Source organism: Pinus tabuliformis, chromosome 5_1, assembly GCF_031772625.1.
Source record: "Pinus tabuliformis cultivar Carrire ecotype Pingquan chromosome 5_1, CPIR1, whole genome shotgun sequence".
NCBI classification, from domain to species: Eukaryota; Viridiplantae; Streptophyta; class Pinopsida; order Pinales; family Pinaceae; genus Pinus; species Pinus tabuliformis.
Genome location: NC_142305.1, coordinates 166115846 through 166129700, shown reverse-complemented (window position 1 = coordinate 166129700; position 13855 = coordinate 166115846). Strand labels below are relative to the sequence as shown.

Genomic DNA, 13855 nt, shown 5'->3' with positions numbered 1-13855 from the left:
ACAACCAAAATATTTTATAACAATACCATATTCTTAACCATAAACTAAAAAAATTACACTAAAAAACATTCCATCTATTATTTTTTTACCCTTTTACTTATTAAAAAATAAATTTAAAATCTTTTAACCCAATTTAACATTCATAACCATCATTTATTGAAGAAATATGCCACTTATGCCTAACAATAAACACCCCAATGCAAAGTATATTAAATACTCCATATATTGAAATGTGGACTCTCGAATCTAAAATAGCAACATTTTTCCCCGTATATCATGGTCGGCATCTATTTATAATAATGACCCATTTGTAAATACTCATCTTATATATCTATAAATATATCGTTCTGGACGAAAACCTTCCCCCCCAGAGTCCGCAAAGTAAGTTTTCCCGCTCAGCAATATAATTAGATCGTTATTTTAGTTCACAGGTAAGCCACATCGTGAGCAGCCAAATACCATGGGTGGCGTTTGGAAGGAACGTCTGATTGACAAGCTTGAGAAATTGGAGAGCACCAGAGAGAGTGTGGAAGGTAATTGTTTTTCTGAGATTTACTCTGCTTATTTTTGAAAAATTAAAATTTATCGTGAAATTTCAGTAATAGCATCCCCCTGGTTAATTTATCCTTAGTCCTCGGCCTAAAACCGATATATAAAACTGGATTATATATGAATAGGTATGAATAATTTTATTTAAGTTTTTGAAAGACCTGCTAGAATCTATGGCATTAGGGAAGGAATTACAGAAATTTACAGTTGCTTTAACGTTATTATGGAATGGAACATTGATATAATAAGTTGGCCTTTATCAGTCACTTCCCAATGGTGCATCTTCTACCGGAATGAAGCACAGGCGATAGTGGAGACATGGTGTAGAGATTTTGAGAAAGCAAGCGAAGACAAGAAAATCTCATTGCTTTATCTTGCGAATGACATCTTACTGAATAGCGTGGAGAGGAATGGCTGTGAGTTATTTGTGAATGAATTTTGGCGGGTTCTACCAATATATCTTGTAGATCTATATCAAAACGGAGGACAAGTTATAATCGAAGCTGTCTCGAAGCTGGTATATGCCGTATTCTCTGATGAATAAATGATATTTGAATGTTTGTATTTTATGTATTCTGATCATTTTTTAGTTTTTAAATTAGGTCATCACAATCTGAGAACACAATTTCTTGGAGAAAACCCCCCATCAAGTTCGGATGAAGGATTTGACCCAATGCGCCCCAGAAAAAGAGTGAGACAATTTACCATACATTTGTTCATTACTTTCAGTAACATTGTACTAGGGTTTCCCTTTTGACGTTTTCTGTTAATTGGTATCATTTTAGAAACTGGAAGTTAGATTCGAAGGTGGAGGTACTGCGGAGAGAATATTAACAGCATACCAGGCAGCCGGAGAGGAGCATATAGAGGAAGATATGATATTGAAAACATGCGAGTCTTCGATGAAACGGTTGAAAGAGATAGAGAACGATGTACACAACACCTGCCAAACTGGTATGTAGACAAACAACAAAAGTAGTTAATAAATTGTTGTGTTTCTTTATTGCCGAAGCGAAGTAAGTTTGCTGGAGAGACGAACATGGTTAAAGCGAGCATAATTTCCATAGATTTTGCCAATTCTATATCAAATAAATAATAACTCTGATTCCGTAGTGTATCAACACATTCTGACAACCATAACAAAATTTGCTCATTAAATATCTCGCCTCACACCAATTTACTCATGTCTCTTCACGCTCAGTCTTCTCACAGATTTCTGATTTCGTCGCTTCTCTGATGTCCTGCCTCAATGATAATAATGCTACACTTGGCTTTCAAAACTCATCCATTTTAGCACTTTCCAGTTGGTTTTTCGTTTTGTGGAAAAGTTGGTTTTTGGTTCTCATTTCCACAGGTAGAATTCCTGATTCGATACATTTCTTTATATGTTGGCTTTAGAGTTCACTAGAGCAAGATCTGGAGCATGAACTTAAGAGTTATTGTTATTTTTTTACGTAATAAGAATTTTTTTCAAAATTCAGTTATTTTTTCAAACTTCAGTTTGCTCAAACCCGTAGAAGAACAGCTGTAATTGTTTGTTATTTCAGAATGTAGGTTTACTCATCACTGGTTGATTTATTATTAATAGTTAATGAAAATTAAGCCACCTGGAAAATTATTTTTCTGATAGTCTATAAAGAGCATGCTTTCACTCATACCAGATACTTCTGCTTTCACTCACACCAAATACTTCCATACTTAAAGTGTTCACCTATTTTACTAATTCTTATTCAAAGAAAAACAGTTTTAGAATTAAAAAAAAACATGCTTTTGCTTGAGGTTAACCTGACAAACAAATTTGGCGTACTAATGAAACTCATTCAATCTGACAAACAAATTTGGGGGACTAATGAAACCCATTCAATATGATACTAATAGAAAGGTGTTATCCGTGTTATCCATTCCCTGTGGTTTTCGGTTGTTATTTTGTTTTTTAAGCCATAGTTATAAAGAATAAAAATAAAAAAAATTTCAACTTGTGTACAATTATAGGATTTCACCATGTAATTTTTTATTCATATTTATTTTGCATTACATTCATGTTTAATTTACACACAGATTTAAATATAATTACCAAAACAAAATAATCTCTAAGAAAAATAATCATGCAACATGAAAAAACAGTCATCGGAGAAGTCTGTGTAGCAGAGCCAATTTATTTATTTTAATTTTTAACTTCTTTTAAAACCCACACTGGTAGCATAATCTAAACATGAATGCAATTTTTTCACAATTTAAAAAGAGAAACACATGCAATTTTTTCACAATTTAAAAAGAGAAACACTCTCCCTTTGCCTACATGTCTGTGAAGTACGTGGCTTTCCTTGTTGGGGATTTTTCTGGTAAAATCCCAAAAACTCAAAAGCTAAACAAAAAGAGAGACAATGCTCTGTTTGTCTCCTCAAGATCTTTTGCACAGGGAAGCTTCAATAAAAAAATTCTGAGAACAGAGTATTACATACCCACACAAATAGATTTGCATTCATTAAACATAAAATGACTGATACATATTCATCCTCTTTGCTCAGAGGGATTTGTATTACATACCCACACAAATAGATTTGCATTCATTAAACATAAAATGACTGATACATATTCATCCTTTTTCACTCAGAGGGATTTACAAAAAAAAATTCAACAACAAAAAGAAAATTAATGTCTCCTCGTGAGATTTTACATTGTTGTGTGTAAGAATCTCTTCTACATTCACTGCTGTAAAAACAGACTTCAACTACAGAAAAATTATTTTCATTGCTGTGTGGAAATTACACAGATTTTCTCAGTCTACTGCGTTTTATTTTTTTTACTTCGCACCACTGTGTGGAAATTACACAGATTTTCTCACGCTACTGCGTTTTATTTTTTTTACTTCGCACCACTGTGTGGAAATTACACAGATTTTCTCAGCTGCTGCGTTTTATTTTTTTTTACTTCGCACTGTTGTGCATTTCAATACAATTTACAGTGTTGTGTATTACAATTCTCTTACATGAGTGCTGCTGCGTCTCACCTCTTCACATCAACACACAAAAATATTACATATATATATATATCACAACCAAAAGGAAATTACTTCACGTTTTCACTGGCCATGCTTCCATAAAAGAAAAAATAAAAATTAAATGCTTTTACCAGCCTTTACTTGTGCCCATACTCCCGAAACAAAATTAAAAATTTCATCAAAACTTACCAACCCACAGTAAATAGCATTAACTGTTTTACTACATTTACTGGCGGTAAGTAAAAACTTTTACTTCACGTAAAATTTCATTTAATGCTGGCCTATACTTCACACGTAAAATTTCATTTAATGCTGGCCTATACTTCACCCATTGACTTCATTTAAATCGCATCGCAGAATCCCATTTGGTCGGAACACAAAAATGGACCACACATATGGTGCGATCTGCGATATGCGATCGGATCGCATCGCACCATCGCAATCACCAAAAAACACAACACATATCGGAGGGTGACAAGGTAAGCCGCGATTTGTGATATGCGATAGATCGCATCGCAAATAAAATAAACTTTCAGTTGAAATTATTTTTCAACACTCCCCTTTAGTTTCAAGTGCTAGGTTATCAATCATACCCAGACGCTTCCTTAAAGATTCAAAGTTCTTCTGATCCAGTGGCTTGGTCAGAATATCCGCAACCTGTTCCTGAGTGGTACAATGTTGTAAAACAATTTCTCCGTTGTTCACCAATTCTCTTATGTAGTGAAACCTTGTATCAATGTGTTTCGTTCGCTTGTGAAACACAGAATTCTTGGACAACGCAATAGCTGAGCTATTGTCACAGAAAATCACTGTTGCTTTTGCCTGCTCTTGGCCTAAGCTCCTCAACATTCTTCTCATCCAAACTGCTTGACATGCTGTTGTTGTAGCTGCCCCGTACTCTGCTTCTGCTGTAGACAACGCCATAATTGGCTGCTTCTTGGAAGCCCATGAAATTGCTCCTGAACCCATGTGAAAGACATAACCGGAAGTGTTATTCCCATCATCCACACTTCCAGCCCAATCGCTATCGGTGTAGCCAACTAAATCTGAACTTTCTGAAAAAGTATACAAAATGCCAAATCTTTTTGTACCTTTGACATACCTCAGAATTCTTTTTGTTGCCTGCCAATGTGCCTCTTTTGGCCTCTCCATGAATCTGGAAATCAAATTAACAACATGCATTATATCCGGCCTGGTTGCAGTTAAATACATAAGGTTGCCAACTATGCTCTTGTACAAGCTAGGATCAAAATCCTTGCTGCTGTCCTCTTTGCTGAGTTTTAATCCCATTACTGTGGGAGTGATTGCTGCTTTGTACTCTTGCATATTAAATCTGCTCAACACATCATTTACATATCTTGCTTGAGAGATAAAAATTCCATTTTCATTTTGATCTACTTCTATTCCTAAGAAGTATCTCAGCAAACCCATGTCAGTCATCTCAAATTCTTCTTTCATGACTGATTTAAAATTTTCAATGAGGTAGTCATCATTACCTGTAAAAATCACATCATCAACATACAAGACAACAATTAAAATCTTGCCATCATTTTCTTTGATGTAGATGGTGGGTTCTCCCTCACATTTGTCAAATTCATTTTCCAGTATATAGGAATCTATCCTACTGTACCACGCTCTTCGCACTTGTTTCAGCCCATAAAGAGCTTTCTCCAATCTGCACACTTTGTGCTCTTGGCGTTTCTTCTCATAGCCCAGTGGCTGTTCAATATAAACCTCCTCCTTTAACACTCCATTTAGGAATGCCGACTTCACATCCATTTGGTAAACTTTCCATTTGTTTTGTGCTGTTATGGAAAACACTGCTCTCACGGTTTCCATTCTTGTAACCGGTGCGAAAGTCTCCTCATAGTCTCTTCCATACTGCTGCTTGTATCCCTTGACAACCAGCCTTGCCTTGTGTCTTTCAATTTTGCCTTCAGCATTGCACTTGGTCTTATAGACCCATTTGACTCCAATGATTTCTTTACCTTTTGGTAGCTCAACCAAATCCCATGTCTTGTTTCTTTCTATGGCATTCATCTCCTCATCCATAGCTTTATCCATTTCTTATCTTTAATAGCATCTTCGAAATGAATAGGATCATCAACATGACAATATAATGCAAATAAAGAATTCATTCCTCCATTATAAATGTCACTCAAGTTTTTGAACTTCTTACCTCTTTCATTTGGTGTGCAAGTGCTTGAGGACACACCTGAATTTCCTCCTTGTGGTGTGCTTGGAGAACCACTTTCATTTATCCTCAAAGGTGTTCCTTGTTGTCCTTGTGTTGGCGCTGCTGTTTGGGGATGTATTTCTACCATCTCCTCATCATATTCATCACGAGACAAACAATTTTTAACATTAATTGTTTTCTCTATGCTTCCATCCCAAGCTTCCTCCTCAATGAACTGAACATCTCTGCTCACAAAGAATTTCTTGGTGGATGGGATATACAACCTGTAAGCCTTGGATTCCTCACTGTATCCAATGAAGATACATTTCTCCCCTTTGCTATCCAACTTCCTGCTTAGCTAATCAGGAATGTATGCATAGGCCACACATTCAAAAATTTTCATGTGGGTGACTCCTTGCTTTCTCCCACTCCATGCCTCTTCTGGCACTTTGTTCATCACAGCTTTTGTAAGACATGTATTCAAGATATATACAACACAGTTTACGGCTTCAGCCCAATAATCATTTAGCAAATGCTTTTCCTTTAACATGCTCCTCACCATATCCATGATGGTCCTATTCTTCCTTTCAGCTACTCCATTTTGCTGTGGGGTTTACCTTGCTGTGAATTGCTTGTGAATTCCATTTTCTCTGCAAAACCGTAGGAATTCCTTGGAGATATACTCACCTCCTCTGTCTGTTCTCAAAACATTGATGCGCAGCCCACTTTGATTTTCCACGAGTGGTTTGAAATTTCGGAATTTTTCAAACACTTCCGATTTGTTGTTCAAGAAATAAACCCAAGTCTTTCTTGTAAAATCATCAATAAATATTAGAAAATATTGGTTGCCTGCTAAAGATGGGGTTTGCATTGGTCCACATAAATATGAGTGGACAATTTCTAAGGGTACTTTTGCCCTTATGCTTTTCCCTGATGGAAAACTTTCTCTGTATTTTTTTCCCAATATGCAGCCTTCACAAAGGCTGTTTGGTTTCTCTATCAATGGTAATCCTCTTACCATCCATTTTCTACTCAACAGGTTAAGACCTCCAAAGTTGAGATGTCCAAATCTCAAGTGCCACAACCAATTTTCATCCTTTGGCACACTTTGGAGAGCCTCTTGGGAAACTGCTGCAATTACTTCTTTGTTTTTCAATTCTACTCTTATTCTGAGAGGGAACATCCTGTTCCTCGTCATCCTCACTTCAGCAATACATCTTTTGCTGGGTGAAATATCCATGATGGTGCATACATCATTCTCAAAGAAAACATTGTAACCCTTTTGAACAAGTTGTCCAATACTCAAGAGGTTACATCTCATTCCAGGAACATAATAGATATCTGCTATGGGTTTCCTTTCACCTTGCTTTGTAAATATTTTAACTTCTCCTTTACCCATGTCAGAAATTTTGCTATCAGTCCCAAGTGTGACTTGTGACTTCACACTTTGATCTAAAGCAGAAAACAAAGCTATGTTTCCTGTCATATGGTTGCTGCAACCAGAGTCTAAAAACCATATGTCTTCACTGTTTGTTTCAGCCATATTACAAGCTAACAAAACATTATCTTGGCTGACATTTTCTTTAGTAATATTTACATTAGATCTATTATTCACATCATGCTGCTTCTTCCTACATTCACTGGCATAATGCCCATATTTTTTACAATAATAACATTGGACATTGGATTTTTCATACCTTTGTCCTTGAGCATGATGCTGTCCACTTTGTCCGCTGCTGCCTTGGCCTTGATTCTGATTTGGGTTGCTGCCTCTTCCTTGAGCATTTGGTGGACTGTTCCTTCCACCTTTGTTCTGGCTTCTACTTCTTCCTCTCTTATTTCCTCTGCCTTGACCTCTTCCTCTTCCAAAGGACATCTGGGTCTTGAAGGCTTGCTCTAGAGATCAATTTTCATTTCTACTCAACCTCTGCTCATGTGTGATCAGTGATGCATGAAGCTCATCAACTGAAAATTTTGAGAGATCCTTTGTCTCTTCTATGGTGGTGACAATCACATGGAACCTTGAGGGTAGGCACCTCAATAGTTTCTCCACAATCCTTCTTTCTTCAAGTATCTCTCCACGAAATCTTATCTATGTGACCAAGCCAATTACTTGAGTGAAGAATGAGTCAATATTGTCTGACTCCTTCATGCACACGTTCTCAAAATCTTTCCTCAACAACTGTAGCTTTGCTGTCTTCACTTTCTCCATGCCTTGATAGGCTGTTTTAAGAGTTTGCCATGCTTCTTTGGATGTCTTAGCTGCTGCTAACCTTGGAAACACGCTTCCATGCACTGCTTGATACAAGAAGAATAGAGCTTTTGAGTCCTTCTTCTTGTGGCTCTTTAACAGATCCTTCTCTCCTTGAGTTAATGCATTAAACTCATTTTCATCTGTTGGTTGTTCAAAACCATCTTCAACTATTTCCCATAAGTCTTGGGAAGCAAACAAGGCTTTCATTGTTATTGCCCAATAATCATAGTTTTTGCCATCAAGTAATGGGAGCTACATACCCATGCTATTGCTGGTGCTCGTGCCAGCCATTTTTGCACTCTTAACTATGCTTCAAATACTTCACTGTGTATTTAAAATAACAGACTGTCTTCAACAGCAACACAAAAAAAAAAACTTGAGAAATACCTTGGATTCTTTTGCCTGAGTCTTCACACTGCTGGAGAAGTTGCTGCAATAAGAATCCTTCCTTCAGCTTCTTTGAACCCTTCAAAGAGCCTGAACTAGCTCTGATACCACTGTTGGGGATTTTTCTGGTAAAATCCCAAAAACACACAAGCTGAACACAAACAGAGACAATGCTCTGTTTCTCTCCTCAAGATCTTTTGCACAGGGAAGCTTCAATAAAAAAATTCTGAGAATAGGGTATTACATACCCACACAAATAGATTTGCATTCATTAAACATAAAATACCTGATACATATTCATCCTCTTTCACTCAGAGGGATTTACAAAAAAAAATTCAACAACAAAAAGAAAATTACTAGATTTTACACTGCTGTGTGTAAGAATCTCTTCTACATTCATTGCTGTAAAAACAAACTTCAACTACAGAAAAATTACTTTCAGTGCTGTGTGGAAATTACACAGATTTTCTCACGCTGCTGCGTTTTATTTTTTTTACTTCGCACCGCTGTGTGGAAATTACACAGATTTTCTCACGCTGCTGCGTTTTATTTTTTTTTACTTCGCACTGCTGTGCATTTCAATACAATTTACACTGCTGTGTATTACAATTCTCTTACATGGGCACTGCTGCGTCTCACCTCTTCACATCAACACACAAAAATAATACATATATATATCACAACCAAAAGGAAATTACTTCACGTTTTCACTGGCCATGCTTCCGTAAAAGAAAAAATAAAAATTAAATGTTTTTACGAGCCTTTAGTTGTGCCCATACTCCCGCTGAAACAAAATTAAAAATTTCATCAAAACTTACCAACCCACAGTAAATAGCATTTACTGTTTTACTGACATTTACTGGCGGTAAGTAAAAACTTTTACTTCACGTAAAATTTCATTTAATGCTGGCCTATACTTCACCCATTGATTTCATTTAAATCGCATTCCAGAATCCCATTTGGTCGGAACACAAAAATGGACCACACATATGGTGCAATCTGTGATATGCGATCGGATCGCATCACCATCGCAATCGCGAGAAGACACAACACATATCGGAGGGTGACAAGGTAAGTTACGATTTGCGATATACGATAAATCACTTCGCAAATAAAATAAACTTGCACTTGAAATTATATTTCAACATTCCTGTGGGTTTTAGCACCTTCCGGTTGGTGTTCTCTCATTTCCACACGCCAAATTCCTGACTTGCACATTTCTCAATCCGTTAGCTTTTCAGTTCATGAGAGCCAGAATAACACTCTTCCTTTACCTACCGATCTGTGAAGTACTTGGCTTTCTCGGTTGTGGCTTTCCGGCGGGTTTTAGCACCTTCCTGTTGGTCTTCTCTCATTTCCACATGCCAAATTCCTGACTTACACATTTCCCAATCCGTTAGCTTTTGAGTTTATGAGAGCTATGAAGTAGAGAAAGATCTGAACCATGAAATAAAAGCATAGTTTTGATTTTTTTTACATGGTAAAAAATTTAATAGAACTTGGTTGCTAAATTAGCAATGGGATAGTTAAGGGCAACTGCTATTTTAGAATGCACATTGAGGCATGATAGTATTCAAAGAAAACCACTTCATCTAGAATTATCTTGTTGTTGCTTTCACTCAGGGTAGATGCTTATGTGTCTCGGACTTTTAACTTGTTTCCTTACATGGAAAGAAACTGTTATCTAAACAGAAATAGATTTAGAATTGAAAAAAAATATAATTTATCTTGAAGTTGATCTAACATCCACAATTAAAAACTGAAATAACTCTTATACTAATTAAAAAAAAGAGCTATCATTCACCATGATTTTTTTTAAAGCTCAAAAAATATAATTTATCTTGAAGTTGATCTAACATCCACAATTAAAAACTGAAAAAAACTCTTATACTAATTAAAAAAAGGAGCTATCATTCACCATGATTTTTTTTTAAAACTCATGGTTTGGTTTGGGGTTAAGCATAGAAGGAAACTGGAAAGGAAAAAGCTGCTCCACAAGTAGTTCAGTCAAGTAGTAGTTGTTCTGAAACATAGGCTTTCAAGTAAGTGTCGTTTTGTTTTTTTTAAATAATTATTTTGTTTTTTATGATAAAATCTGAACTTCTTAAACTTGATACATAATTATTAAATTTAAACCTATAATTTTTTATTAACATTTATTTTTGTCACTAGAAACAAAATAAATATCTGACTATAGTAATCATGCTAACTCATTAAAAAAGTATATGAGAAAAAACAGAGTCATATTGGAGAACACTGCCTAGTAGCATGAGCTCTATGGTATCTTGAAGTTTCAAGTTTCTCCCATTGATAAGGGCTAATACATCTCGCACTTCTTTGTATGCCTGCGACCATGGATAAAAATTGAACACATCATAGCCCTTCAAAGGGTCTCTGGCACATCAGAGAAGTAGGGAGAAAATTTTACCAGTAAAAAAAAAATTAAAAATTGATTTTTGTCATTTAAAAAAAAATTGGAATAATATCTTAAAATTTTTTAAGAAGCGCTGTCAAATTGTCAACCTTTTTTTTTAAATTTCATTTTTTCTGAAATTTGAATTTTAGGAATGTTGAATTTGTAAATTTAAACTCCCATTTCAAAAACAACAGTTTCCTTTTGAGTTGCTTTTTCTAATTGTGCATATGATGCAAGTTCTTATTAATTATTATGTCACAATTAACTTTTGATACCATTACATTTGGCAATTTCTGAGTTTCTCTCATTTCAAAAACAACAGTTTCTTTTTGAGTTGTTTTTTCTAATTGTGCATATGATGGAAGTTGTTATTTATTATTATGTCAGAATTACCTTTTGATACCATTACATTTGGTAGTTTCAATTGAGAGCAACTAGATGTCAATATGGGCCATGTATTAGGTTTGTAATTTCACTGGGTTGTGCCTGAAGGTTGCCCAAAGCAAGGTTTGACGACGATTTAAGCTGGAGAGGAGCATAGATTCATCATTCAACAAACGCCTATAAAGGAAGGTTTAAGCACGATTTATGCTTGGAGAAGAGAGCATTCAACAGGTTCCTAACATACTGGATTTGATTTGTTTGCGGATTCTCAATTCCTAGTATGTTTTCATATTAAAAAATGAAATACCAAAAACATATACACCTTTGTACACTCTTTTGTTGAATCCTAAACCTGTTTAGAATTGTACTGAATTTTTTCATTCATGCAATAAACTTAAATTTGATTGAGCTACTTGTATATTGGCTTGAACGTTCTAGTCGCAAAAATTTCCTACAAAATTAATCCTTATCTGAACTGGAGCAGGAATATAGGTCTCCTCTTTATCCATTAATGGTAAATGCATCCGATATATTAGTTGCGGCTCATATCAAACCTGCCTTATACACAACATCCATGGGGTGGTTGTTCCACCATTCTCATGTGAAAAAATAAAAAGAAATTTGAAAATAATTTACTGTTGTCAATTGAATTGCTCTTTTTTTTTATGCTTTTCATTATAGAAGTGCAACCTGAATATGTGCCCTTCTAAATGAAATTAAGACCTGCCCTTCAAACTTGATCACTGCCTGCGACATCATGTTTGTATTGATATATTATGTATTCAGAGACTTTTAAACGGGAAAGGGCTTTTTTTACTGCAAATTTTAATATCTATATTTATATGTTATGAGCATTTTGCCAACTGTTTCACAGTTTTGTAACCCAAAAAAAATATTTTTAATTAAATTGAATGTAAGAGGAGTAATTTGATCTGATTAGTAAACATATTACATAAGTGCAAATATATTGCACTTTATGCAATATATTTGCTTTGATTTTTAACCTATTTTAAAACTCTGTTATAAGATACTGGTAAATAAAGTAACCACATAATCTAAATATAAATATGGTTTTTTCACATTTTAAAAAGAAAAACACTCTGCCTCTACCTCACAGTCTGTGGAGTACCTGGCTTTAGCTTCTTGTGACCTCTGTTGCTATATGCTGTAAAGTTAGTATTTTATTTATTGATCTATTATCTTATTTCATATCATATCAGCAGGGTGCCTGGACATTACGCGGTCGATTCAATTATCTGATGAACTCATTCAAGAAGAGACAGTTCTGTGGGAATGCACCAAGCAGCTGAGATCTAATGAATCGACAACTGCTGCTGTTATTTCTAAGCTGAGAGAGGCGATCCAACAAGAGGTAATAATTACAGCCCACAGTGATCGTAATGCTCTGGTACTACTTTAATTTAATTAAAATTTCAACACATAGGTCCATTTCAGTTGTCTAAGTATTATCAAGCTGAAAAGTAAGTATTTTACAGGAATATAAGCTGGAGACTCTTCGGGATCAACTCAAGGTGAGGTTGCCCAGCTATTCATTTCACATAAATTCTCATGGTGTTTTCTTGCTATAAAATGGTAGATTTCATATTTGAAATTCATCGTATTTCATATAATCAGGAAGCCACGGATTCGGCTGAGAGTGCACGGAGGATTCGGATGAGACTAAAAAACATAAGTGATGGCTCGCATGGAACTTACACTCAAACACAGATAGAACCCAGATACCAGCCAAAGGAAGCTTCGAACACAGTAGCGAACACAGAGAGAAACCAGATACCAGCCAAAGGCAGCTTCAACGACGTCTACGGGCCACAAAATTGTGGTAGGGGAGGTTAATATTGGAGCAGAGTAGTTTAATATTGAAAGTGACAACTCAGCTTCATAAACTAAATTCATGTTCATCGTTGGCAAAAGGTTTGAAGATTGTGGTGGTTGTTTTTTATAAAATAAATAGTATTGGAGTGGTGTCGACAAATTTCATAGCGAGCATTCGCAGTGAAAAATTTATTCCATTGTTTTATTTGATATTATTATGTTTTACAACATTGTGAATATGAGAATTGTGAAAAGCGGTTTCCCATTTGAGTGTGCTATTATTGACAGCGGTTTACGGTTTGACTGTATCATTATCGAAAGTGGTTTATGATTTGAGTGTTCTCACCTTTACCCTTAAAAGCGGTTTCCGATTTGAGTGTGCTATTATCGACAGCGGTTTACGGTTTGACTGTATCATTATCGAAAGTGGTTTATGATTTGAGTGTTCTCACCTTTACCCTTACCATTGAGAGTGTGTTGTTCTTATTATTAAAAAAATAATATACCTTGTTGTGTTTTGGCTAGAAGAGTAGGTGACCCCAGAGTGGACCTCTCTGCTCTTGTTGTGGCATAAGTTCTTGCTATGTGTGGCTTGCAGGTTGCTGCACCTAGCCTAGGTTTATAGTGGCAACCAGTTGGATTTGATCCTGGGCCTGCTCAGGATAACTCTCACCAGTTACCGATTATCCTAGTGTTAAAAAAAAAAAAAAAAATATACCCTCGAGAGTGTTGTTATTATTAAAAAAATTTAATATATTAGTTAAATAAATTTATATTTCATTATTATTTTATTTGGGAGATTTACAATATGTAAATACTTTTTTTTGGGTTACAATACCATGATTTATTCTACAG

The 13855-nt window shown here is 35.4% G+C and overlaps 1 protein-coding gene across 1 annotated transcript; it reads left to right on the top strand.

Annotated features, from left to right (window-relative positions):
• Positions 1-460: 460 nt before the first annotated feature.
• On the top strand, positions 461-13437 carry LOC149163948 (uncharacterized). The gene is made up of 7 exons (XM_089429314.1): positions 461-533; positions 813-1066; positions 1335-1503; positions 12391-12539; positions 12664-12699; positions 12803-13016; positions 13289-13437. Exons 1-7 carry the CDS (start codon positions 461-463, stop codon positions 13435-13437), a joined length of 1044 nt encoding a protein of 347 aa, XP_089285440.1.
• Positions 13438-13855: the final 418 nt, after the last annotated feature.

Coding starts and splice junctions, on each gene's coding strand:
- LOC149163948 (XM_089429314.1), top strand. CDS start 461: ATGGGTGGCGTTTGGAAGGAACGTCTGATTGACAAGCTTGAGAAATTG. Junction 534..812: donor CACCAGAGAGAGTGTGGAAG/GTAATTGTTTTT, acceptor GGCCTTTATCAG/TCACTTCCCAATGGTGCATC. Junction 1,504..12,390: donor ACACAACACCTGCCAAACTG/GTATGTAGACAA, acceptor TCATATCAGCAG/GGTGCCTGGACATTACGCGG.